The following is a 25125-nucleotide window of genomic DNA, read 5'->3' as shown; positions in this document are numbered from 1 at the left end:
TTAAGAACCGAGTACTTTTCCCTACAATATGATTCTGTTTAGTTAGACCTGTGCTGCTTCTACCTTCACATCAGGGTGGTTATAGATGGTGGCATTCTCAGGCAATACAGTTACATCATCTACCAGGAGCAGCTCCACAGATGCAGATCTGGGCAAGTTGTAAAGTTCCTAGAAATGTAATTAGAACCACAAAGGTGAATATAAACTTTTAATTCCTCAGCTCAGTGAGCAAAGATTCCAGTACTCTTTCAAGTGCCAAAGATAACAGAATCATAGAGACTCATAGTTCTCAAGATTTACATCAGTTATAAATGACTTCTAGGAGCCTTAAATTTCAGTTAATTAATATTTTTTATGTAACGATCTCTTCTTACCTTTGGACTTTTCTTCTCCGAATAGCCCACAAAATTGATTCCAATGAGTACAGTCCCTTTTTTTTTATGTACTTTAAGGATCTGATGACCTGGAGACATGCAGAAAAATACCCTGTGAGAAACAATAACATGTAGAATACAAAAGTGTCTCTAGAAAACCAAATTCTGCCCTATTTTTCTTTCAAATGGCGTTTTATTGCAGGGAGGAAAAAAAAAACACTGAATGGGGAAATAAATATACACAGAAAAACAGAAAACTGGGTTTTTGTGCTGACTCTGCCACTGTATTTCTTTTACTATGTGACTTGGGGAAATTACTTCATTTCTCAGTTCCTTTATTAAATGAGGGATTGGGCCAAACAAAATCTAAAATTCTTTTCAGCTCTAATGGTTTTGTGAATACAAAAATAGGCTGACAATAGTGTATGGGGAAATTTTTGTTTGATTTAAAAATGGAAGTGAGAAATAAGAGCCCTTCAGGACTTTTCCCTCTTCTAAACTGTTTTGTGTATGTAAATGTAATGTCAGTTTACTCAAAAATTTTAAATGGCTAACTATTCTTTATTAGAGCAATTCAAACTCCTTACACTAGTATTTGAAGCCATCCATAATCTAACCCTGCTTTACTCATTCATTCTTTTTTCTTTCTTTTTAATTTAACAAAAATCTGCCACTTAGATCAATTCTTATTTTATCCTCAACACATGATGATCATGCATAAATCTATGAAGCATTTTCTCATGATGTCACATTCATTCATTCATTCATTCAACAAAGATTTATTAAGGGCCTAATATATGTTAGGCTCTATGACAATTAGATACAGAGATGAAGAAGAAAACAATACAGTCCTTGTCTTCAAAGAAACCCAAAGCTTAGGAAGGTGACTGAGAGGTAAACCAATTACTGTACAGCATGATAAGTACTTCTACAGAAGTATATACAGAGCACATGTATAAGAGTATATAAGGGCACAAAGGAATATTTTCCTTAGATTGGGAATACAGAGAAACAGAAAACTCCTAGATTACCAGAGGAAGATTTCAGCCTAGTGAAGATGCAAGAAAAGAGACTATATAACATACGCAAAGAAAAGAGGTATGACAAGCCTTGTCATGGTTAAGGATCTAAAGTTGTTGAGTATGACAAAAATGTAGGATATATGTGAGTGGTAATAAGAGGTGAAGCCAAAGAAGTAGGCAGCAGTCGTACGTTAAGGTGCAACATATAAATTTTATCCGGAAAAACACAGTGACAACACACTGACAGTATAGTCAGTGGTTAAGTACAGGCTTTGATATCACAAAACTTGCTGCTTCATCTATTTATTGTTATAATCTCAAGGCCTAAAACTGTGCCAAGAATATAGTAAAAACTCAGTAAATGTTTGACAAATGAGTAAACTTACAAAAGGCGATAATATGCCAGTCTCTCATGACTGTTATGGAAATTACATGAGAAAATGTATATAAAGTATTCAGTGCAGTGCCTGGCATGTCATAAGAGCTCAGTAAACAGTAGCCTTAAATTCTTTTAAAAAGAATATTGAAAAAGATTCAAATTTGTATTTTAGAAAAATCATTCTGGACAGCAATGTGGAGGATGGAATAGAGGGTAGCAGAGACACAATGATATCACTTAGGAGGCTACTGTGGCAAAGTAGGATAGAGGTTATGAGAACATCAGTGACAAAGTTAGTCTCACCTTATTTAGATCTTTCTTTCTATTTCCTCTTTCTGCCATCCCTTCAAATCTCAGAATAAATGTTACTTTCTCAGAGCAGCCTTCTCTGTTCCAAACTAGGTTAGGTCCTCCTATTATATGCTCTTAATGCACCCCATATTTGCTCTTCAAGACACCTAACACAATTGTAATATTTAAAGTTTGGTTTCCTCAACTAGACTGTGAGTCTACAAGGGCAAAGGCTGTGAGTGTTTCATTCATCATTATATCTCCAAGTGCCTTCCAGAGGGCCTTACATGTAGTAGCCACTAATAAACACTGGCTAACAGATGAATATATCCAAAGTTTTAGGCAAATAATAGGCAATCAATAAATTTTAAAATTAATTTTATATTCTTATGAGAAATGTTGGACCCTAGACTAGCTTTGCAAATAAGGAAATCTACCTTTATGTTTTCTAAAAAATATAAAGCTCAAAGATGAAAGGTGAGATAGGATAAACTGTCACCCATAAGGAAATAGTGCAGAACCATTTAGGAGGTATATGAAAGGATCTATAAATATTTACAATACCATGTAGCCGGGTCTGCCCGCTGCCATCATCCTTTGCTATCATCTCCACTGAATTATAGTTTTCAAAATGAGCTAGTGTTTCATTTGAGGATTTCCATTCTAGCATTAGTGAACTGAAATTATCAAATTTTCTCCTGTGTTGATCAAACACTGCCAATTCTAGGACTGTGTCTCTCAGGCTTGATACAGGAATCTTCATTAAAACGAAAAGAAGCAAAAGAAAAAAACAATAGCTCAAGTGATTTCAGAGTTGCTACACTATGTTATTTAAGATATCAAGTTTTCAACAAAAATTATTAGCAATGTAAGGAAACAAGAAAGTATAGCCCATACACAGGAAAAAAAAATCAGTCAATAGAAACTATCCCTAAGGATGACTAGACACTGGATTTACTAGACAAAGACTTTTAATCAACTATTTTGTTCAGAGAACTAAAGAAACCCATGCTGAAGTATAAAAATGATGCCTGATCATGTAGAAAAAATCAATAAATGAATAGAAATTATTAAAAAGAACCAAAAGGAAATCCTGTAGTTGAAAAGTATAAAAACTGAGATGAAAAACTAATTAGAGGAATACAACAGTAGATAAGAATAGGCAGAAGAAAAAATTAGAGAACTTGAAGATAGGTCAATTGAGATTATTTAGGCTGATGAAAAAAAAGAAAAAAGAATGAAGAAAATGAAAATGAACAGCAACAAAGATCCATGGAAAACCATCAAGTGTGTCAGTATATGTAAAATGGAAATCCTAGAAGGAGAGGAGAGAGAGAAAAAGAGGAAGAATATTTGAAGGAATAATGGCTAAAAACTTCCCAAATTTGATGTAAAACATTATTCTAAATTGGCAGTTTGGGATTTCCAGCTACTAATTTATTAAATACTATTTATAAAATAGATAAATAGTAAGTTCCTACTGTATAGCACAGGGAACTATATTCAATACCTTGTAATGGCCTGTAATGAAAAAGAATATAATATACATATATATTTGTATCACTGTGATGTACACCAGAAATTAATACAATATTGTAAATTGACTATAGTTCAATTAAAAACAACATATTCTAAACATCCAAGAATCTCAAAGAACTCCAGGTAGAATAAAATCAAAGAGATTGGCATCTAGACACATCATAATCAAACTTTCCAAAGTCAAAGAGAAAGATACAATCATAAAAGCAGAGAGAAGGGACTCGTCACTTATAAGGGATCCTCTATGAGATTAACAACTAATTTCTCATCAGAAACCATAGCAACCAGTAATGAAAGAAAAAGACTGCCAACCAAGAATTCTATATTGAAAACAATAATTATTCAAAAATGGATAAGTGAGACATTCTTGGATCTAAAAAAAGTAGGTGGAATTTGGTGCTAGTGGACTTGCCCTACAAGAAATACTAAAAGAGGTCCTTCTGGGTGAAATGAAATGTTACTAGACACTAACTTGAATCCTCATAAAGAAACAAAGGGCCTAGTAAAGATAACCATATAGGTAAATATAAAGAACAGTATAAATATATTTTTGTTTGTAATTATTTTTCTCCTATCTTGTTTAAAATAAAAATGCATAAAGCAATAATTATGAATCTGGTAGGTATGGATGTATAAAGATATATGATAATAACAGTTCAAAGGAAGGGAAAGGAAATGGAGCTTTACAGAAGTGAAGAGCTTGCATACTACTGAAATTAATCTGGTATTATTCCAAACTAGTTTACTGAAGGTTAAGATGTTAATTGTAATCCCCGAGGCAACAACTAACAAAATAACTTAAAATAATATAGTAAAAGGAAGGACAAGGGAATTACAATGATGCACTATAAAATATGTATTTAACACAAAAGAAGGAAGAAATGGAGGATTAGAGAAACAACAAAGGCATAAGATAGGCAGTAAAATGGTAGCCATAGATCCAACCTTATCAATAGTTACATTAAATGGAAATAGATTACACACTCCAATCGAAAGGCAGAGATTACCAGAATGTATCAAAACACATGATCCAGCTGAAGGAAGGGAATAGCTCAACTGGTAGAGTGCATGCTTAGCATGCACAAGGTCCTGAGTTCAATCCCCAGTACCTCCTTTAAAAAAAAAAAAAGAAGTAAACCTAATTACCTTCCCCTCCAAAAAAAAAAAGATCCAACTATATGCTATCTACAAGACACACACTTTAGATTCAAAGACACAGATTCAAAGTACAAGGATTAAAAAAAAAGATATGCCATACAAACAGTAACTAAAAGAGAACTACAGTGGTTATAACAATATCAAAATAGACTTTAAGACAAATATTGTTACTAGAGACAAAGAAGGACAGTTTATAATGATAAAAGAATATTGTATAATAAAGAAGTTGGCTGGTCTTTGTCATCAGTTCCTGAGAAGTAACCCCTAAATCTTCGGAATTTCCTGAGTGATAGGAGTGTGTGTATTATTCAAGGTGGGCCCTTTGGATCACACTCGAGTTTATACATAATAAGATGACTCAGGATGGAGCTGGTCTTGACAGAAAAACCAACCATGTGTATAGAGTGATGGGGCTTTGAGCCAGGTGATATCCAGCTGATCTCCAGGCAGGGGAGGCAGTGGGGGGGCTGGAGTTTAACTATATGGTCAATGATTTAATCAATAATGTTTATATAATAAAACCTCTATAAAAATTCTGGATACCAAAGCTCAGTGGAACTTCCTGGTAAACACATTAGTGTTCCCACACAAACTTGATTCCTTGGGTAGAGGACACAGAAGCTCCACATCTCAGACTCTCTCAGACTTCTCCCTATGTGTCTCTTTGTTTTGCTGGCCCTTCATAATAAAACAGTAACTGAGAGTCATTATAACAAATTATCAAACATGAAGTGGTTGTGGGAGTCCCCAGAATTGTAGCCAGTTGATCAGAAGGGTGGGTGGTCTGTGGACTCCTGCACTTGTGGCTGGCTTCTTAAGTGAGGGCAGTCTAGTTGGGGACTATACCCTTAAGACTGTAGTCTGATCTAACTCCACTTATTATCAGAATTGCACTGTGGTATTGCAAAAGGTCAATCTATTAAAAAAAAACAATTAAAAATGCATATGCACCTAAAAACAGAGCCCCCAAATACATGAAACAAAACTGATGGAATTGAAGGGAGAAATAGATAATTCAACAATAATAGTTGGAGACTTCAATACCTCACTCTCAATAATGTATAGAATAACTAGACAGAAGATCAACAAGGAAATAGAAGACTTGAATTAACACTATAAACCAACTAGACCTAACAGACATCTATAGAGCACCTCCTCCAACAACAGCAGAATACACTCTTTTCAAATGCACATGGAACATCATCCAAGATAAAACATTTAAGTCACAAAATAAATCTGAACAAAAATTTGCAAATAAAATATATTTATATACAATCCGTATAAAATTTATATATAAATTCAAAAGGATTTAAATGATAAATTATATTCTCCAACCACAATGGAATTAGAAATCAATAATAGAAAGAAATTTATTATTTACAAATGTGTGGAAATTAAACAACCCACTCCTAAATAAACAATGGGTCAAAGAAGAAATCACAAAATAAATTAGAAAATATCTTTTTTTTTCCCCTGTTTAGGGCACTTTGTTTTAATTTTTAAAAAATATTTTACTGAAGTATAGTTGATTTACAACATTGTGTTAGTTTCTGGTGTATAGCATAGTGATTCAGTTACATTTTTTTCATATTCTTTTTTATTATAGATTATTACAATGTAAAAACAAACAAAGAAACAAAAAAAACCCCAAGATACTGAATGTAGTTCCCTGTGCTATACAGTAGGACCTTGTTATTTATCTATTTTATATATAGTAGTTTGTATCTGCTAATCCCAAACTTTCAATTTATCCCTCCCCACCCTTCTCTTTTGGTAACCACAAAGAAAATATTTTGAGACAAATAGAAACAAAACACAGCATACCAAAAGTTAAGAGATTTAGTGAAAGCTGTACTTAGAGGAAAATTTATTTAAGAAGAAAAATTTCAAATCAATAACCTAAACTTCCATCTTAAGAGACTAGAAAAAATGAGGAAATTAAACTCAAGCAGAGCAAGGAAATAATAAAGATTAGAGCAAAAATAAATGAAATAGTAAACAGAAAAACAATAGAGAAGATCAACCAAACCAAAAGTTGGTTCTTTGAAAAGATCAACAAAATTGACAAACCTTTAGCTAGGATAACCTAGAAAAAAAATGAGAAGATTCAATTTACTAAAATCAGGAAGGAAAGGGGTGGACATTAGTACCATCCTTACAAAAATAAAAAGGATTATAAGAGGTTTCTGTAAACAACTGTATGCGTAAAAATTAGATAAGCTAAATGAAATGGAAAAATTCCTCAAAATATACAAGTAACCAAAACTGACTCAATAAGAAGTAAAAATATCTGACTAGACTTATAACAAATACTGAGATTGAATCAGTAAATAAAGAAAAACACAAATGTCCCACAATGAAAGTCCTAGGCCCAGATGGCTTCACTGGGTGAATTCTACCAAATGTTTAAAGAGTAATAAATACTAATTATTTACAAACTCTTCCAAAAAGAGAAAAGAAGTGAGTACTTTCCAGCTCATTCTATGACATCAGTATTACTCCAGTACCAAGTCAAAGATGCCCCAAGAAAATAAAGCTACAGGCCAAAATCTCTTATGAACCTGGATGGAAAAGTCCTCAACAAAATACTAGCAAACTAAATCCAGTTGTATATAAAAAGGTTTACATATTACAAACAAGCAGAATTTATCCCCAAAATTCAATGGATAAATTCAATGCATGAAAATCAATCTGTGTAACACACCAGAATTAATAGAATAAAGAGAAAAAAACACACAATCATCTCAACAGATGCAGAAGGAACATTTAACAAAATGTGAAACTATTTTGTGATAAAAACATTATACAGACTAAAAGTGAACCTAAGCATGAGAACCAAAGTCTCTAAGTCACCAAGTGTCACTAAGTGTAGCCAATTCTAACCTAATTTAATCACCACTTCTCAGACACCATCAGGGACTGAATAACAAATAAAACAGTTTCCTTACTAACTTCAATAAGACAAAAGCTGTATTTCAGACATTTTATCTTAAAGCATGGAAGACAAAGGGCAAGTTAGTTGGAAACACTATACTTACCAGTTGTTTGTTGTGCTGTGGCAGAGGACATGGCTGGACACCAGCAGGCACATTATACACTGGAGTTAGTGACATGCTGGCAGGGTGGGCACATATGAAATGTACCTGCACAACCTCTACAGCTGGACTAGGGTTCAGGACACCTGGATGATTTCCAATTCGGAATGTCAGAATCTTTCAGAAAACACAAGGACAAGAGATAATTGTGGGTAGACACTTGATGTCAGTTGTGCCAATCTAAATGTGTTAGAATTATTCAAATTCAAGTACAGAGTCCCTTTGGATATTATAATCATGCAAATCCCTTAAAGGCATTGTATTTCTTAATTATCTGTGCTAAGAAAAACAAGGGTATCATAGAAACATAGGGAACTTTAAAAATCTGGCCAATTACTTCAGTCTTTTCCTCCACCAAATCTTTTGTTACCAGTTGGTAAAAAGTGGAAAAACTAATTTGTGTTTCAACTCATCTCTGGTGGAAATACTAATGAGTAATAGAATGTGAAGAAGAAGCTAGAGAGCTTCAAAAGGGGATAATTAGGCTTGAAATCACTAACAGCTAGTCATATATGCAATAGAATTCACTGGAGAAATTAAAAAGCAGCTCAGTTGATTATAGCACAGTTTTTATTAAGTTAAAATCATACATGGATTCCCACTAACATGGGCTAGTTAGCTGCGCTATGTTTCATAGTCATACGTTACATTCTCAACCCCGGTCAAATTGCAAACCTTTGCTGGTTTTGACAGAAGGAAGGCACAGCTGTAGATAAATCCATCTCTACCTCTAAAAATAATCAAAACTAATTCAACTGACAAAGAGCAACATACTAGTTACTCTTATCAGCACAGATCTAACCAGTTCTTTAAAATTGCTAATGACAGATGACACTTTAAATTTCCCTTCCTCTCGATCTTCAGAGGTGGGAAACCATGTATCTTCTAGCCTAGACAACAAGAAAATGAATTATAGTGATAAAGTGTCTGAAATAAGCTCATTACTACAAAAAGATCTTGAACCATTTAGTTAGTTAACTGTTGAAATTCTCAGATAAGCAAACCAAAACCCTTGGCTATATTTAAAGGATAGTGAAGTTTTTTAAAAAGATACTTTAATCAATAATTAGAAGTTTCCTATCTAGTCCATAAACTAAATCTATTAGAATCAGAAAACGAATGGATAGAAGTACAGAAGATTTGGAGTATTACTGCAAAAAGAAGTGTTAGAAAAAGACCATTCTCCTACTTGTTCCCCTAAATCCAGGCACAGAACCCGGTAGATGTACTGGTTCTGTTTTCTCTTAGCTGGCAACCGGACTTGTGTTATTCCAATTTTTTCTGTCTTCTCAATGCTTAGCTCCAAAAAGAATCGGGAAGGCTCCAAGATCCATGGACGAGGTCCTCCTTCAAATACCATTTCCTTTACAGACTGCCATGTCACCAGTGCCACTTCCACAGGGTTTAGTGCCTGATGACATTTAAAGAAATTAATCCCTGATTGGTTAGAGAATTCAACAGTTTTCTAAAGTGAAAAACTGGTTATCTGACTATGATGTAAATGTTATTAGACTTAATTCCCAAATAGAAACAAGTATGTCATGCCTTTTACTTAAAATGCTTCTCAACCTCTGTACTAATTTAGACCCTACCTATCAATCAAGCCTAACTCGTGTGCCCTACCCATTAAGTAATGTCTAATCATTCCAGACCACAACCAGTTCTGCATCCTCTAAGCTCTTACAGAAGTTATCTCTACCATTCATTTGTATACTTGTTCATGCCCTAATGCTATTTAAGTGTTTCAAATGCTTCATATATATACTTCTAATAATTCATGTTATGCTCTCTAGTTAAATAAAGAGAAAGGAGCATATTATATGCAATACATTTGAAAGAATTTCTCTTTCTTAATGAGATTCAGTACAATGTTTTTTTTTACATTTTTTATTGATTCATAATCATTTTACAGTGTTGTGTCAAATTTCAGTACAATGTTGTACACATAAAAGATACTGAATAAAAAACTACATGAACATTTTTTCTTTCTTTTTTTTTCTCTCAAAATTTAAGTATAATTGGCCTATAACATTATACTAGTTTCAGGTGTGTAACACAATGATTTGATATTTGTATACATTACAAAATGATCACCACAATAAATCTAGTTACCATCCGTCACCATACTGCATAAGAATTTTAAATGGATATTTTACTAAAGTATCAAAGAACTTCTGCCCTAAAAGTATAAAAATAATACATCTATACAGTTCACACTATTTCTGAAAGAACTCTCACCTAAGAGGTAGTCAAGACAGGTATTACTCACTCCAGTATACAGAGGAGTTGTATCCTATTTATAGATGAGGAAACTGGTTTTAGGGCAATGAAGTATTCTCAAGTGCAGGTGATTTTTATATGGCACAAAGTGTCTACAACAGTGAACAAGTCACAAAATGACGTACTGAGTTGAAGTAATCATTCTAAAAATGTAAGTAAGCCATGCTTTAGTATTTCCTTCCTGAACTAGTAAATCATATTTATTATTGAATACTATTAACATTAAACATTTCTATGTTTAATGGCAATATTCCCTAAAACAATGTATATATAATTCAGTTCAACAAGTATTCATTGATGGCCCAGTGTTGATACAGTAATAGAAAGTCAAAACAAGGTCCTGCCTCACAGTGGAGCTCACAGTCTGGAAAAGACAGATTTGAAGTAGGTAAAGAGTAGAGTGAGTGTTAAAAAAGGTACAATACACAGTGCCAAACAAGTCTCAAATAGAAGAAACTAAACTAGTCAGAGGCTTCACAGAAGGCTTCCGTGAGAAAGCAAAATAGAAGTTATTCCTTTTTCCTAGATGTGTACAGTCCAAAACTAAGCAGAGCAACTGAATTGGACTGATACATAAAAGGACAAATTGAAAAATGCACCATGTACTGAAACATAATATTGATAACAAAGGTAGAACACATATTTTTTAGCAGCTAAAGGGAAAGATGTATGACCAAAGCACTAGGTAGGAGAAGAAAATCATCATCTTACTGCCTTTACTTTGAGGACAGTTTTCACTCGGGGGAGATCTGATTTGTGGGCATTCAACAAATATAAAATTAGGGTAAGGATAATGATAAAGCTGAGAAAAAACCTAATGAAATGACAACGAGCCACAGCCAAGCACTTTCACTTAATTAGGCAAGTAGGATGACCCATCCACTAAGAAAATGAATGAAATACATTCAGGCTCTATGTTTAACACTCATGCTGCACAATGTACAATAAGGCCAACTTAAAATGCAAATTTTAATGAACAAGTTATCTTTTTAAAATTAATAACTTAACATTATTCTTTCATTGATGCTAATCTTTCCCCTATGGTTGCCTCCTTATCCCAAGAGGCACTGAATCAAGATTTGTCAGTATCTATCAGCAAGAATCTATAGACATCAATTTTAGCTCCTGAAGGACTCAAAAATGTAGAAAGCATATCAGGCTCTATCTACTTTTATTTAAAATCATTGCCTGTCACAATATCCCAATTGTAATGGACCAATCCTCAAGGCCCCAAATAAGGACTGTTGTGCTGAAAATTTGCAAACATAAAGGGTAAAAGATGATTGATTTCCCTCCCTAGTATGGAAGGTTTTCTTTCAGTGTTCTTCAAAAGAGAGTATACTAATATTCTGTATCTTATTCAGGGTGGTGTTTACAGAGATATATGCATATGTGAAAATTCAAATAGCACCTTAACATTAGTGTACTTTACATATTTTGTATCTTAAAAAAAGAAGAAAGAAAGTAGAATATCTAAAACTTTCTGATACAACTTATAAATATTCCTGTGGCAGAAACATGAGAGAGTAAAATCCCTGATACTCAGATTTTGTGAGGAAGTTGTAGATCTAAAAATGAGAGAGTGGTAAGCAAAGAGAACACAAATATCACTGAACTTTAATAGAGATTACAGATAGGAAGCCCCAGAATGGACATAATGGGGTCCATGAAAAGATGTGCCAGTTCCTTACCATGAAATAGCTCACCTTTAGGGGTTCATAAGCAGCAAATGTGGCACTGCTCTCCAAGTATTCTTCACACTCAGTCACACTAACTGTTACCAAAGTATGGCCCAGAGATTTGGCTGCTATGTGGGTGCTGGAACAGTGCGTTGGTCCAGGTTTTTGAATACCTGCAAATCAAAACACATGACTTCAGTAGGGTAATAAGCAATCAGTTCTTAAGGAAATCAGTCCCTAGAAATATAAAAATTTTAATATATTAAAAAATCGTGATCTCACACACTAACTACCAGGCCCCAATTATTCATATCAAGTTGATACAAAAATCTGTTCTATTAACAGATATATACCATGTAAGACACAATTCTGTTTACAGTGAGGATACAAATGCGAGCAAAGACCCTACCTCGAGGCATATATAATTTAGAAAGGGAGAGTGAACATTTATATAATTAAAATATTAGTAGAAAATGGTAGACATTATAGAAGTCTAGAAAACGGAGAAATTACTTGTAGCTGGAGAGATCAAGGAAGGTTTAGACATGAAGAAGAGAGTATCTTAAGCTGACAAGTAAATGAACAAAGATAGAAATATAAATGAGATACAAATTAGTATGAAGAAGATATATGGGAAATTTTAACTAAAGTAGTTGGTTTAGCCGGAGCCATATATGAGGCCAAAGCATGAAGTTATAAAAAGTAGATTTGGCTATATTGTAGAGGGCCTTGAATACTAAACTAAAAGGACTTTGGCTCTCGCCCACTGGCAATGAGAAGCCTCTCAAAATTTTTGAGCAGGAAAATTAACATTGAAATTCAGCTTCACTTACCTCCTCCTACAAAAAAAGAAAAGAAAAGAAAAAAAGAAAAGAAAAGAAAAGAAAAGAAAGAAAGAAAGAAAGGAAGGAAGGAAGGAAGGAAGGACGAAAGAAAGAAAGAAAGAAAGAAAGAAAGAAAGAAAGAAAGAAAGAAAGAAAGAAAGAAAGAAAGAAAGAAAGAAATTGAGCTTCATGAAGATCTACCTGGTAGCCATGATTATCAAAGGCAAGAACAGTTAGGAGCATATTTTTATATTCTATGTGAGAGAAAATGAGAGCCTAAAAATGGGGACTGACACCCTAAGAACAGAGGAGAGGTGGGAGATATTACATAGCATCATCAGCAAGGGCAAGGGAGAATTCCAAGTTGATGGCAACTTTATAGATGTATCGTGAAAATTAAATAAGTTAATACATGAACGGTATTCAGAACAGAGCCTAGCAAATAATAAATGCTAAGTAAATGTTAGGTGCTACCACTAGGTGCTACCACTATCATTATTATTGATGAAAAAACCACAGTGACCAGGATCAGACACAAAGTTCCATAACAGGAAACAATATTAATCTTTATGAATAGCTTATTCATACTTGTTTCTTATTAAAAATGTATTTTCTCTTTTTTTGAATAATTTAATGTATACATACATTAAATAGCACTACATTCTTTTTAAAAAGAGGAATGATGTATATATTAAAGAAAGAAACAGGAAAAGAGCTTGAAGCTGGAAAGAGAAGACCTTAACATAAGCTGAAAACTGATACTGTCTGGTCAAAATGAAGCCTGGACAAGTTATTCAATTTCAAATTGTCTTTGTTTCTACATTACATTATAATACCTACTACAAGGCAGTTGACAGGATAAATAAAAATATTGTAAAGAAAAGTAGTATGTGAATTTAGACTATAATTTGTAGTTTCTGAATTGATGATTGGTCCTTCAACTCAAAGACACAGAAAGGAAAACATAAAAAACTGACTCTTACCTTCTTTGAGAAGAGTAAAGACTCCTTGCTTATCCATGTTCAGATCCAAGGGTAAATGAGAGCAGTCTGTGAAGGTGATGGCCTCTTTGGTTTCCTTATTTACATGATACATTGCAATGGGGATTTCTATAATCTGGCCAATCTCTACATCAGCGTGAAATGGTAACAGTTCCATTTTGTTCAGTTTAAGGACATATACCTGAAGGGAAAAAAAATTATCTTTCAAGAAAGTTATGCTAGGAAAGTCTTAGAAGAAAAGAAAGCATTTCTTAAATATTTAAATACACATATACATGAACATATATGTATGTTTTATATACAAAAACATATACTATATACCATGTATATGTATATGTGTGTGTTTGTGTGTGTGTGCAAGTTAGGTGCTGAACACATCACTCATTTCATTCTTTAATCAATAGATCTCTCTAAAACATCTAACACCACTCAATAGGGGGCTGGCAAAATATGACCAGCACACCATTTTCTTGGTTTTGGTAGGCTGAGAATGATTTTTATATTTTTAAAGGGTTGTGAAATAAAAAACGACAAAAAAAGAAGACTATGGGGTAGAGACTATATGTGGCCTACAAACATTAACATATTTACTATCTGGCCCTTTACGTAAAATATTTGCTAACCTCTGATACAGAGCACTTCCTCTTTCTTTGTATCTTTTTAAAAAAACCTTTTTTTTTTTTTAAGGGACCCTCAAAGCTCCCTTGTCCCCTCTGTGATATGAGGTTAAGGCAAAAAAACAGCCTTCTATGAACCAGGATGCTTTTTCCCTCACTAGACACTGAATCTGCTGGTGCTTTGATTCTGGCCTTCCCAGCCTCCAAAACTGTGAAAAATAAATTTCTGTTGTTTATAAGCCACTCAGTCTACGGTATTTTGTTATAGCAGCCTGAATGGACCAATGGACCAATAGAATCTTTTTTTTGGTTACTTTCTATGTTTCTTTTGCTAGTTCCTCTTACTCCACACATGTCTCTTAAAATGACACATATTACACAGGGTCCATGTTCTGTTCTGACTCTGTATGCTCTTCCTGGGAAATCTTATCCAGTTCTAAAACTTCAATGACCAACCATATGCTGATCACTCCAAATTTTTATCTCTAGCCCTAATCTTTCAGTTGTACTTCAGACACCTATTTCCAACAACAAACATTCATCTGGATGCTCCATAGGAGAGGCACGCTAAATTTATCCAAAACTGAATTCATCATCTTCCTCTCTTTCTTTATTCTTTTCCTGTGTTTTCTATTCACCCAGCTGCCAAGCTTAATATTTCACTTTTCTCCACTCCACTGGGCTTCAGATCTGACTAAGTCTACCTCTAAAACAACCCTCAATTTGTCTCCTTCTCTTCATTCGCAATACCATTTCACTAGTTCAGGCTTAACTGGATACTTTGCCTTCACTTTTTCCCTTCAATCCATTTTAGTCTACTAGTATACAGCATCAGCAACTATTTTTCATTCTTTTTTTAAAAATATAGTTGTTATTGTCTGACTATAAAATAATTAGATATCTCTCTAAACACAGGCTTTACCATCTTATTGACCTTATGAAAAATCTGTGTTGGCTTCCCCTTGTTGACAACAGGGGTCAGCAAATGTTTTCTGTAAAGGGCCAGAGGGCAAATACTTTAGGCTTTGGGGGCCACATGATCTTGTGGCAACTACCCAAATCTGTACTTGGTGATTGAAAGCAGGTATTGACAATACATAAATGAATGGCTGTGTTCTGATAAAACTTTATTTACCAAAAAGGTAGCAGGCTGAGTCTGACCCTTAGGCCTTAGGTTGGCTCCAGCTTTCAAAGTCTTGTTCAAGTTCCCACCTCTTCATGATAGTCTTGACTAGTCACAGCCACAAGGATTTTTCTTTTATTAACTAATAGTACTTTTACTACACAATTCAAATAGCTATCAATCATAAACAGTTTTAAAGTACCTTAAAATGTTATTTAACTTTTCATGTGACTATATCTTCCTAGTTAGACTTTTTCTTTAAAGTAGGAATGATATACTGTTTCTTTGAATGTCCTATGATACCTAATATGGTGCTAAGTACATAAGGGTACCCAATAAATGTTCACTGAATGACAACAACATGCTAAGTCCTGCAGGAAATGACAACATGTATTCATATATATTAAAAGTTGGAGAAAAAGATTTTTAAAAAGTGGGAGAAAACAGAAAATAGTAATATAATACACTGAAAAAGAGTTTTCAGTCTTACAGAAACAAGATAGGTAAACAAAAATATGAGACTAGAAATAAAGTTTCTATAAAGGTCATATACATGATAATATTAACAAAGTACAACAAAAAAATAACAAAAATAGATAACATTAAGAATTGAATATATTCCCAGCATTGGGGTAAACATTATCTCATTTAATTCTGACACTAACCTTTTGAGGTAGATACTATTATTATCCCCATTTTAGAGATGAGAAAACAAACACAGACATTAAATAATTGGTTATTAAGTGAAGAAGGATTCAATCCAGGCCGAGGAATATTTAATGAATATGTACTTCCAAACTGAATTTGAGCATCATTTTTATTTTTATTTTTTTAAGCATCACTTTTAAATAGCCAATTTGAAGAAATTGTACATGTGTTACTGTACTTAAATTTAGACAGCAATGTCTCAGAGGGGATATAAAAGTTGTTTGGGGAGTTGCTTACCTTAATTTCTCCATATCGGAAGGGATTTTGTACATCTCGGGCTGAAACACTACTGTTCCCCCTGACCTGACCTGCTGTCACAAATCCTTTAGTGGTTACCAGGGCCACTGTTTCATTAGAAGAGGTCCAAGTGAAGTTACCACTGCCTCCTTTTACCTGTGGAAAAATACAACTTTATATTAAATTAGTATAGGAGGAAAAACAAAATTTAAGTGAAGATATAAAATCTGGTGAAACAAAGTTTAGGAAATAATAAAACTATACAATAAATTATTTCTGGAACATTAAGAAACTGTGATGATTTACTAAAGTAGCTAAATGGGGAAGGGAAGTACTAAAGGGAGATTTTGTAACGGCAGTGTCACAAAATGTCAAAAGGGGGCACAAAGGAGTTTGGCAAAACTTAATTCAATTTCAAGGAAAAGATATATGGAAGAGAGACAGAAAGTAGACCAAGTCTTGTTAGGATGACTGTATTCAAGAGCATGACTTGGTTGTCACCAAAAACTGAGTTATACTACTAGGATTAGGCAGGGGAAATTTAACATTAACCAAATATCAATAAATTAAGCTATCAGAGAAACTGACTTACTTATTTACGAATTCTCATGATAGGGTATCATACCTCTATTTTATGACGATATAACAATCCCATGGGATGATGAGGAAATGCCAGAAAGTTGGGTGTAAGCTTGATGGGAAAATAAACCTTCACTTCCTGCTGATTTATGACTGGAAATTTTATAGGCTGAATATTTTTATTCTATAAGAGCAAAAAAAAGGTGGGGGAGCAAAACAGATTTTATAAGGACTATTCTTATGGCCCATATTCATATTTAAAGCATTAGCAAAATGGTGTGTTAATAGATTACTCACCCAGTTTCTATCAATAAAAGAAATAAATAAATGCTCCTGTTCATTAAAGAAGTGCAGCTACTACAGTTCAATAATAATGAAAAGGATTTTGATGGACCTAAAATAGGTATCACAGTCATAGAAGGTACTTAAGGTTTCCTGAAATAAGAGTTTTATCAACATAGACAGGGTAATCATAGTTTCAGAAAGAGGTTCCTGGACATCCATCAGGTTAGGACATAAATTGTAAAAGCAAAGGGATATTAAAAGCTGTTCAGAAGAAAAGAAAGAGAACATTTAAAGATACTAGGGTAAGACATTCTCCTCCTGCTTAAAAACAAGAGTAGGGTTGTGGTCAGGCGGTATCCATACAGGTAAAATAGAATCCTCACACTCAACTCTGTTGGTGTTTTCTCCTTGAAGGCAAAAATCTATCTATCTACCTGTTTATCTATTTATCTATCTATCTCTTTTTTAAAGAGGCCATGAAATATTTATCAACTGTATCACATCTGCAATAACGGCTCTGATTTTCTCTTCACTCTCTTCAGCTGGCTAGCTGGATCATATACTGAAAATAAGTCAGTTTAAAAGAACATTATTCTAATCCACATACCTACAGTTAATTAATTTTTGACAAAGGAGGCAAGAATATGTAATGGAGAAACAGTCTCTTTGGCAAGTGGTGTTGGGAAAGCTAAACAGCTGCATGTAAATCAATGAAGTTAGGACACTAGAATTGCCCTATGATCCAGAAATTCCAATTCTGGGTATATACCCAAAAGACCTGAAAGCAAGGATTTGACAAGATATTTGTATACCTGTGTTCACAGCGGCATTATTCACAATAGACAAAAGGTGGAAACAATACAAATATCTACTAATGGATAAATAATAAATAAAATGTGGTATATGCATAAAATGGAATATTATTCAGCCTTAAAAAGGAATGAAATTCTGACATGCTACAACATGGATGAACCCTAAAGACATGCTAAGTAAAAGGAGCCAAACACAAAAAGGACTATTGTATGATTCTACTTATATGAGGTACCTAGCTTATTCAAATTCATAGAGACAGAAAATAGAATAGTGTTTACCAGGGAATAGGGCATAGAGGAAATGGAGAGTTACTGTTTACAGAAGGAGGAGGCACAAAAAGATGATAAAGTTCTAGAGATAGATGGTGGCAACTGTTGCACAATGTGAATGTACTTAATGCCACTGAACTGCACACCTAAAAATGGTTAAAATGGTAAATTTTATGTTATGTGTATTTTCTCACAATAATTAAAAAAAGACTTCTTATGAAGAAAATTCCAAGCTCAAATAGTTTCACTGTGAATTCTACCAAATATTTAAGGAAGAAATAACACCAATTCCACAAAACTCTTCCAGAAGACAGAAAAGAATACTTTTCAACTCATTTTATAAAGCCAACATGATATCAACATCAAAACTGACAAAGACATTACAATAAAAACAGGAGAAGGGAAAAAAAGCTTTAGGCCCTTAAAAACATCCATGCAAAATCCATTAACAGAATTTTAGCAAATTAAGTCCAGCAAGGCATAAGAGGATAACAAATTATAATCAAGTTAGGTTTATCCTGAGAATGTAAGATTGATTTAATATTATAAAATCAATCAATGTAATTCAGCATATTTAAAGATGAAAAAAGAAAAACTATATTGGTCATCTCAGTAGAAGTAGAATAGCACTGACAAAATTCAGCACCAATTCATGAAGAAAATTCTCAACAAACTAGGAATAGAAAAGAACTTCAACCTAAGGATAAGCATCTTCACAAAGCCTGCAGCTAACATCAGACTCAATGGTGAAAGGGTTAATGCTTTTCCATTAAGATCAGGAATAAGGAAAACATGTCCACTCTTACCACTTCTATTGAACACTGAGGCGGAGGTTCTAGCCAGTGCAATGAGGCAAGAAAAAGAACCAAAAGACATACTTATTGGAATGAGAAGAGTTAACTGTCTTTATTCAAATATAACATAATTGTGTATGTAAGAATTCCTAAGGAGTCTACAAAAAATTACTAGAATAAGTGAATTCAGCAAGCTTTCATGATTCTAGGTAATATGTAAACCCCACTATATTTCTATACACCAGCATGATCACTTGAAAGGAGAAAAAATTTTAAATACATATATAACTTATAAAATTGGGACAAATTTGGTAAAGTGCAAAGAAATACAACAGATTTCTGCATGTTAATCCTGTAACCTGTTACCTTGCTGAATTTATCAGCTCTTGTAGTGGAGTATTTAGGGTTTTCTATATATAGAATCAAAATCATGTCATCTGCATATAGTGACAGTTTTACCTCTTCCCTTCCTATTTGTATCTCTTTTATTTTTTTCTTGTCTGATTGCTATGACTAGGACTTCAAATATTATGTTGAATAGAAGTGGTAAGAGGGGGCATCCATGTCCTTGTGTGGGGAGGGCTATGTGCGAACTCTGTATTTTCTGCTCAATTCTGTTGTGAACCCAAAACTGCTCTAAAAGAATAAAGTCTATTTGAAAAAAAACAAAACAAAAAAATCACTGTGTATTAAATATTGTTGAGAAAACTAGATATATTTTAATAATGAATATAGATCTATACCTAACCATAAGCTGATGAAAGAAGCAAATAATAACAATAAAGTACGATGAGTATGATCTGAGAAGTTCAGGGAGCTCTGAGAACGTATGAATGAGGAAAACATGCCTGAGGAGCTGATGTTTAAGGGGACCTGTATACTGAGTAGGGAGAAAATGCTGTAAACAAAAGGAACTATATTTGTTTATAAAAATGAAAATAAGTGAAAATAAACTTAGAGGCAAAGAGGAACAAGGCATTTTTTAGAAGCTGAAAGTTCAATATGGCTGAAACATAAGCTAGGAAGAGTGACAAGACCTGAAGTTGGAGAAGTTGTCAGGGTCCAATTAAATAGAGTCACAAACTCAAATGCCTACTGGTACCAAGTATATATCATAAACAGTTTTATCAAACTGAATATAAAATAACAGAGAATGGCCGGAAACACGGCAGGCTGAAAAATGTAGTCTAAATGGTGTAGCCACTATCTGTTCCAGCTAATCACTGTCATATTTTCATATAACCTAGAGAATCAGAAATCTTGGATTTTATTTAAAATTTCCCAATTAAAAAGAAACTTACATGCCTAAATAAAAAACAAGACCATAAACCAAGATAGTCTGCAGGCCACCAATATGTGATCTCTCTCACAGAGGTTCTTACAAAACCATGTTGAGAAGTTTAAACTTTACCTTAAAATCAGTGGGAAGCCACCAAAGGAATTTAAACAGTAAATATGTAATAATTTTTACAGTTTTTGGAACATCACTCCAGCTACGGGCAATACTGGAATACCAGCTTAGAGTTTACTATGAATGTCTAGGTGAAAGGCAGCAGTGGGGATGGTAAGAAATGGGTTTGAGAGACATTTATAAAAATTGACATGGTGTTCAATAATATATTGAATGTAGAAGGTGAGTGAGAAGGCAGAATCAAGGGTAACTCTTGGATTTTGTCTTAAACAGCTGGTGAAAGGGTCACTAGAGAAAAAGTAGGTTTGGGAGAGAGAAACAAATTTGACAGGCTATTAAAAATCAGATACTTTTACATTTTAGAGGCATTAGAAACATATTCATTTCTTATTCCTTTACCCAGTAACTCCATTTCTGGTATTATACTATATAAAAATTAACCAAAAAGAATAAAAATTGTACAAAGAGACTCAATTATACTATTTACAAAATTGAAAAACTGTTAAAAACGCAAAAGTTCAAAGATGGTGGCATGGTTAAACAACTGGCATATTAACCTTTTGGATTTTCAGAATAGAAAGTACACTTATGTGGACCTGATGACACAAGGAAATGTGCATATGAAATCATTTTTAAAGGAATCTCAAATGACATATATACACAATGACCACAAATGCAGATATATGCCATAACAGAGATTGGATCAGAAAATCTGGGGGGAGGGTATAGCTCAAGTGGATCAGAAAATCTGTAGAGGTATAAGCTAGTAAGTGTACTGTTTATTAGTTTCTTTATTTTGTGAAAGATAAAGGTGAGATATGTCATATATGTGCTTGCAAATCAACAAGTCAGCCAAGTCTTATCAGTATTCTCAGGATTCAAAGACCGTTCTTTTAACTCCTACCTGGTAAATGATGGAGGTCAGGGATGCGTTTATCATGACAACACCATCTTTCAGGGCTTTTACTACGTGGTAAGATCCATTCACAGTAGTTAGCTGCTCTTCAAAGTACTCCCTCAGGAACTTGAACATAATCCTGAGATTCTGAAAATCAACCCAACAGAACACAAACCTGAGGAGATGTTTTTTTCCTAAAGCCATCTTAATCCCAAAGCATTTTTTAAAAATGCATTCTGAGAGTAAAGAAATAAAAACAAAATCTTTGCTCTCCCTCATCAAATTCTAATTCTAAGCTGGACAGATGTAATTTTTAAATTGTACTAGTTTTTGAAAGATCCATTAATGGCAAGTAATCAGAAGTAGAAAGAGCCAAAGCTTATGTAAATGGTAGTATAATTTGTGCCATTCCATAAATTAACAGTTCTCAGAGGGGAAAAAAATGGATGCTAGAGAGTGAGTATAACACTTCATATCTAGTGTTCACACTACTACTCTCACCACTACAAAACTCTGGTACCATCTTTGAAATGAAGTTGTAGAATGAGGATCCCCTCTAAAATGTTATTACTGGCGCTAACTTCAACTCTTTTCTATATTCTAACCAAATTATGTCTTTTCTTTCTGGTTTAGCATTCCTCAAGAACAGAACTAATAAATAATAATAATAAAGTAGTAACTTGCATTTCCAAAGGTAAAATCTGGAAGCAAAAGAAAAACAAGTCTTCCAAGCCAGAAAGACTGCCCACTCAAGGAGTTATCTATAAAGGGGCTAGAAAAATACAAAAGATACACTTACATCTGAAATATAGACCTTTGTGCTGCTTTTATCAAATACTTCTACTGTAATAACATACACCTGTCCCACCTCTAGACTCCATCGGTCTCCAGGTTGGACTGTGAAACCTGTACAGAAATCAAGAAACAAAAATATTAGAAGAGGCCAATATTTTTCTACAATGAAATAAAAAAGATAACCTTTAAAAAGCCATTTAAAGAGCAAAACTCTTTAAATAATAGATGAAGATGATTTCCAAAGTAGATCCTTTAGTCCCTTCTACTAAATTGTATAATAATTTGGATATCCAAAGATCCTGGTTTAACTTAGCTCATCTCAGGTATAAAGAAACGCTCTCACCAGAAAGAGAAAGAAAAATACCATATGTTATCACTTATATGTGGAATCTAAAAAAAAATAAAAGACAAACTTATTTACAAACCAGAGACAGATTCACAGACATAGAAAACAAACTTATGGTTACCAGGGGAGAAAGGGGGCAGGAAGGGATAAATTTGGAGTTTGAGATTTGCAGATACTAATATATATAAAATAGATAAACAAGTTTCCACTGTATAGCACAGGGAACTATATTCAATATCTTGTAGTAACTTATGGTGAAAAAGAATATGAAAACGAATATATGTATGTTTATGTATGACTGAAGCATTATGCTGTACACCAGAAGCTGACACAACATTGTAAACTGACTACACTTCAATAAAAAAACATATACAAAAACAAACAAATAAAAAGATATGCTCCAACTTAAATATGTATACAAAAAAAACCCCCCTCAAAACCCACAAGTTTCCTCATTCCTGATATGTTAGGCAAGATTTCAGCTTCTTTCAGTCATATTCATTGTTTCACGTGGCTTAAGGACATTAGGTTTCTTTTTCCCTTGTATAAAGTGTCTTTTCCTAACCCAAAGTTGAATTACACGGATCTTGACATTTTTTCACAATATGTTTCAAGATGCTTTACTCGTGCAGAAAGCATTTAATCCAAAAAATGTGAGAAAACATGTCAAAGTAAGGTTGAATTTGAAATCAGCTAAGTCTCAAAATGAAGCACTCTAGTTTTTAATGCACTCATTTCAGTGAAATACTTTAAATTATTTGGATTTCTGAAAATAATTATCTAAAAATACCTAAAAATCCAGGTTCTACAACATATATGGTGCAATTTGGGAGTCCAGACACAGATCGCATATGGACATCTTAATTTTTGCTTAAGGAAATCATATAGAGTTTAAGGAAATCATATAAGCTAGAGTAAGCTACTAAAAATAAATAAATAAACCCACAAACAAAAATTCTATCTTTTATCACTCTTTGGAAAGCAAAACTTAAATGTGTACATGCTGAGAAAAGACTGAGGGAATCACAGGAATCAGGTATTCTTGAATATCAAATACAAGGAAGATGAGAGAGAAAGATCATACTCCATGTTTTTAATATTCATTTAGCTGCAGAGCCCTTTCTCCAAAAAAATTCTTACATAGGAGCCCATTATGGAAAGCAGGACAAAGTGGCATTGCTCTTGGCTGAAGAAATGGACAGTGGTAGATGGAGAGGGAGGGAGAGGCATGACTTGCCATCCAGTCATGCCTTGGGCTCTGCAGACAGTTTTAAAAATCACTAGTTGAGTATAACTGAATCACAATGCTGTATACCAGAAATTAACACAATATTGTAAAATGACTATACTTCAATTTAAAAAAATCACTAGTTGATTTTCTATTATCTGAGGTAATTCCTTAATATCAAAATATTTTCTCTTTGCCACCAAAGATCCTTCTAGGTCACTTACACATCATACTACCCATTATTCCCTTCAGTTAAATTCTAGCAGAAATACAAATTTATTCTGTTATTGGTCTATACAGAATTGAATTAGTAATGTCCTTCTCTCTCAAAAATATACTACACCCAAAAGCTAAGAAGAAATTATTCCTTTTCTGAGAAATATAGTTCTGAAATGACTGAAGACACTCATTATTTTAAAGTACAATAATTTAGAAATTCTATTAATTCAGTCGTGTGTTAGGGTACAATTTAGAAGTATATTATCTACAGTGATAATGGAAGTAAAATATTTCATCTATTTCAGGGATCAAACTTTTAAAGCTGTCCCAGTACTCCAAGTAAGCTACTGAATATACATACAACTGACATGCTAATTAAAATTATTTGTATCTATTCATTAAAACAAGAGATAGGCAATCTGTGCCAATCTAGGTTTGGTTCTGATATGTAGTATCCATAAAATATAATATAATTACAATATTTTAAAATATAATATTCATAAATATAATATTCATAAAATATAAGCTAGAAGAAAATTCAGAAGCACATCATTCCTTTCACTTTACAGATGAGGAAACAGATCTCAGTAGGTCTCTAAACCAGTTCATTCTTCCATTATCAGAATAAGATACCTGCTTTTCATCTAATCCTTCCATCTGTTCTGAATCTCATTTTCTCTTGCCCTTAGATATCTTGCTCCATCAACTGGCTCTCTTTTCTTCCATATCTCTGCTCTCTATTTAACTTATAGACATGTTCCAGTTTCTCTTATCTCAATAAAGTTCTCATATCTTTTTCAAACATCTACCTTGTTTTTCTTCTTTTTAAAGCCAAGCTATTTTTATTGAAGAAGTGACCCAAGACTTCCTAGTTACTATAGGCTTTCAGTCTTTATCTCTGCCTATTTCACCTGAGGAACATTCTCTTTGTAAATTCCTCAGCTGGTTAACCAAGAAACTCCTCTCTCCTGGTTTTCCAATTACCTTTTAAACATTCTTTCTGGGCCTCCCTTAGAGTTCCTCCTCTTCCACATGAACCTTAAAAGCTGGCATTTCACAGTTCTGTCTTTGGCCCTCTTCTCTCACTCCATATATTCTCCCTAGTTGACTTTTGTCTACAATAATAGCTTCAATTAACACCTGTCTATAAACTGATAACTT

General features: G+C 33.5%; 1 protein-coding gene across 6 annotated transcripts in view; it reads right to left on the bottom strand.

The window, feature by feature from the left end:
* NUP210L (nucleoporin 210 like) overlaps positions 1–25125 on the bottom strand; it is a 68689-nt gene that overhangs the window by 29013 nt on the left and 14551 nt on the right. For all 6 annotated transcript variants that reach the window (XR_012062836.1, XR_012062835.1, XM_006214704.3 and 3 more), the window contains exons 8-19: positions 23308–23376; positions 22176–22282; positions 21383–21523; positions 16953–17090; positions 16328–16483; positions 13625–13823; positions 11845–11990; positions 9048–9269; positions 7802–7975; positions 2631–2823; positions 375–463; positions 64–168 (exon numbers count right to left, since the gene is read on the bottom strand). Coding sequence is in view for 4 of the 6 variants with exons in the window: in XM_006214704.3 (XP_006214766.2) it covers positions 64–168; positions 375–463; positions 2631–2823; positions 7802–7975; positions 9048–9269; positions 11845–11990; positions 13625–13823; positions 16328–16483; positions 16953–17090; positions 21383–21523; positions 22176–22282; positions 23308–23376 (1739 nt within the window). In the remaining 2 variants the exon portion in view is untranslated. The remainder of the gene's footprint in view (positions 1–63; positions 169–374; positions 464–2630; positions 2824–7801; positions 7976–9047; positions 9270–11844; positions 11991–13624; positions 13824–16327; positions 16484–16952; positions 17091–21382; positions 21524–22175; positions 22283–23307; positions 23377–25125) is intronic.

Source organism: Vicugna pacos, chromosome 21, assembly GCF_048564905.1.
Source record: "Vicugna pacos chromosome 21, VicPac4, whole genome shotgun sequence".
Lineage (NCBI taxonomy): Eukaryota > Metazoa > Chordata > Mammalia > Artiodactyla > Camelidae > Vicugna > Vicugna pacos.
The sequence above is the reverse complement of the archived record's forward strand: the minus strand, read 5'-3'. Positions and strand labels throughout refer to the sequence as shown.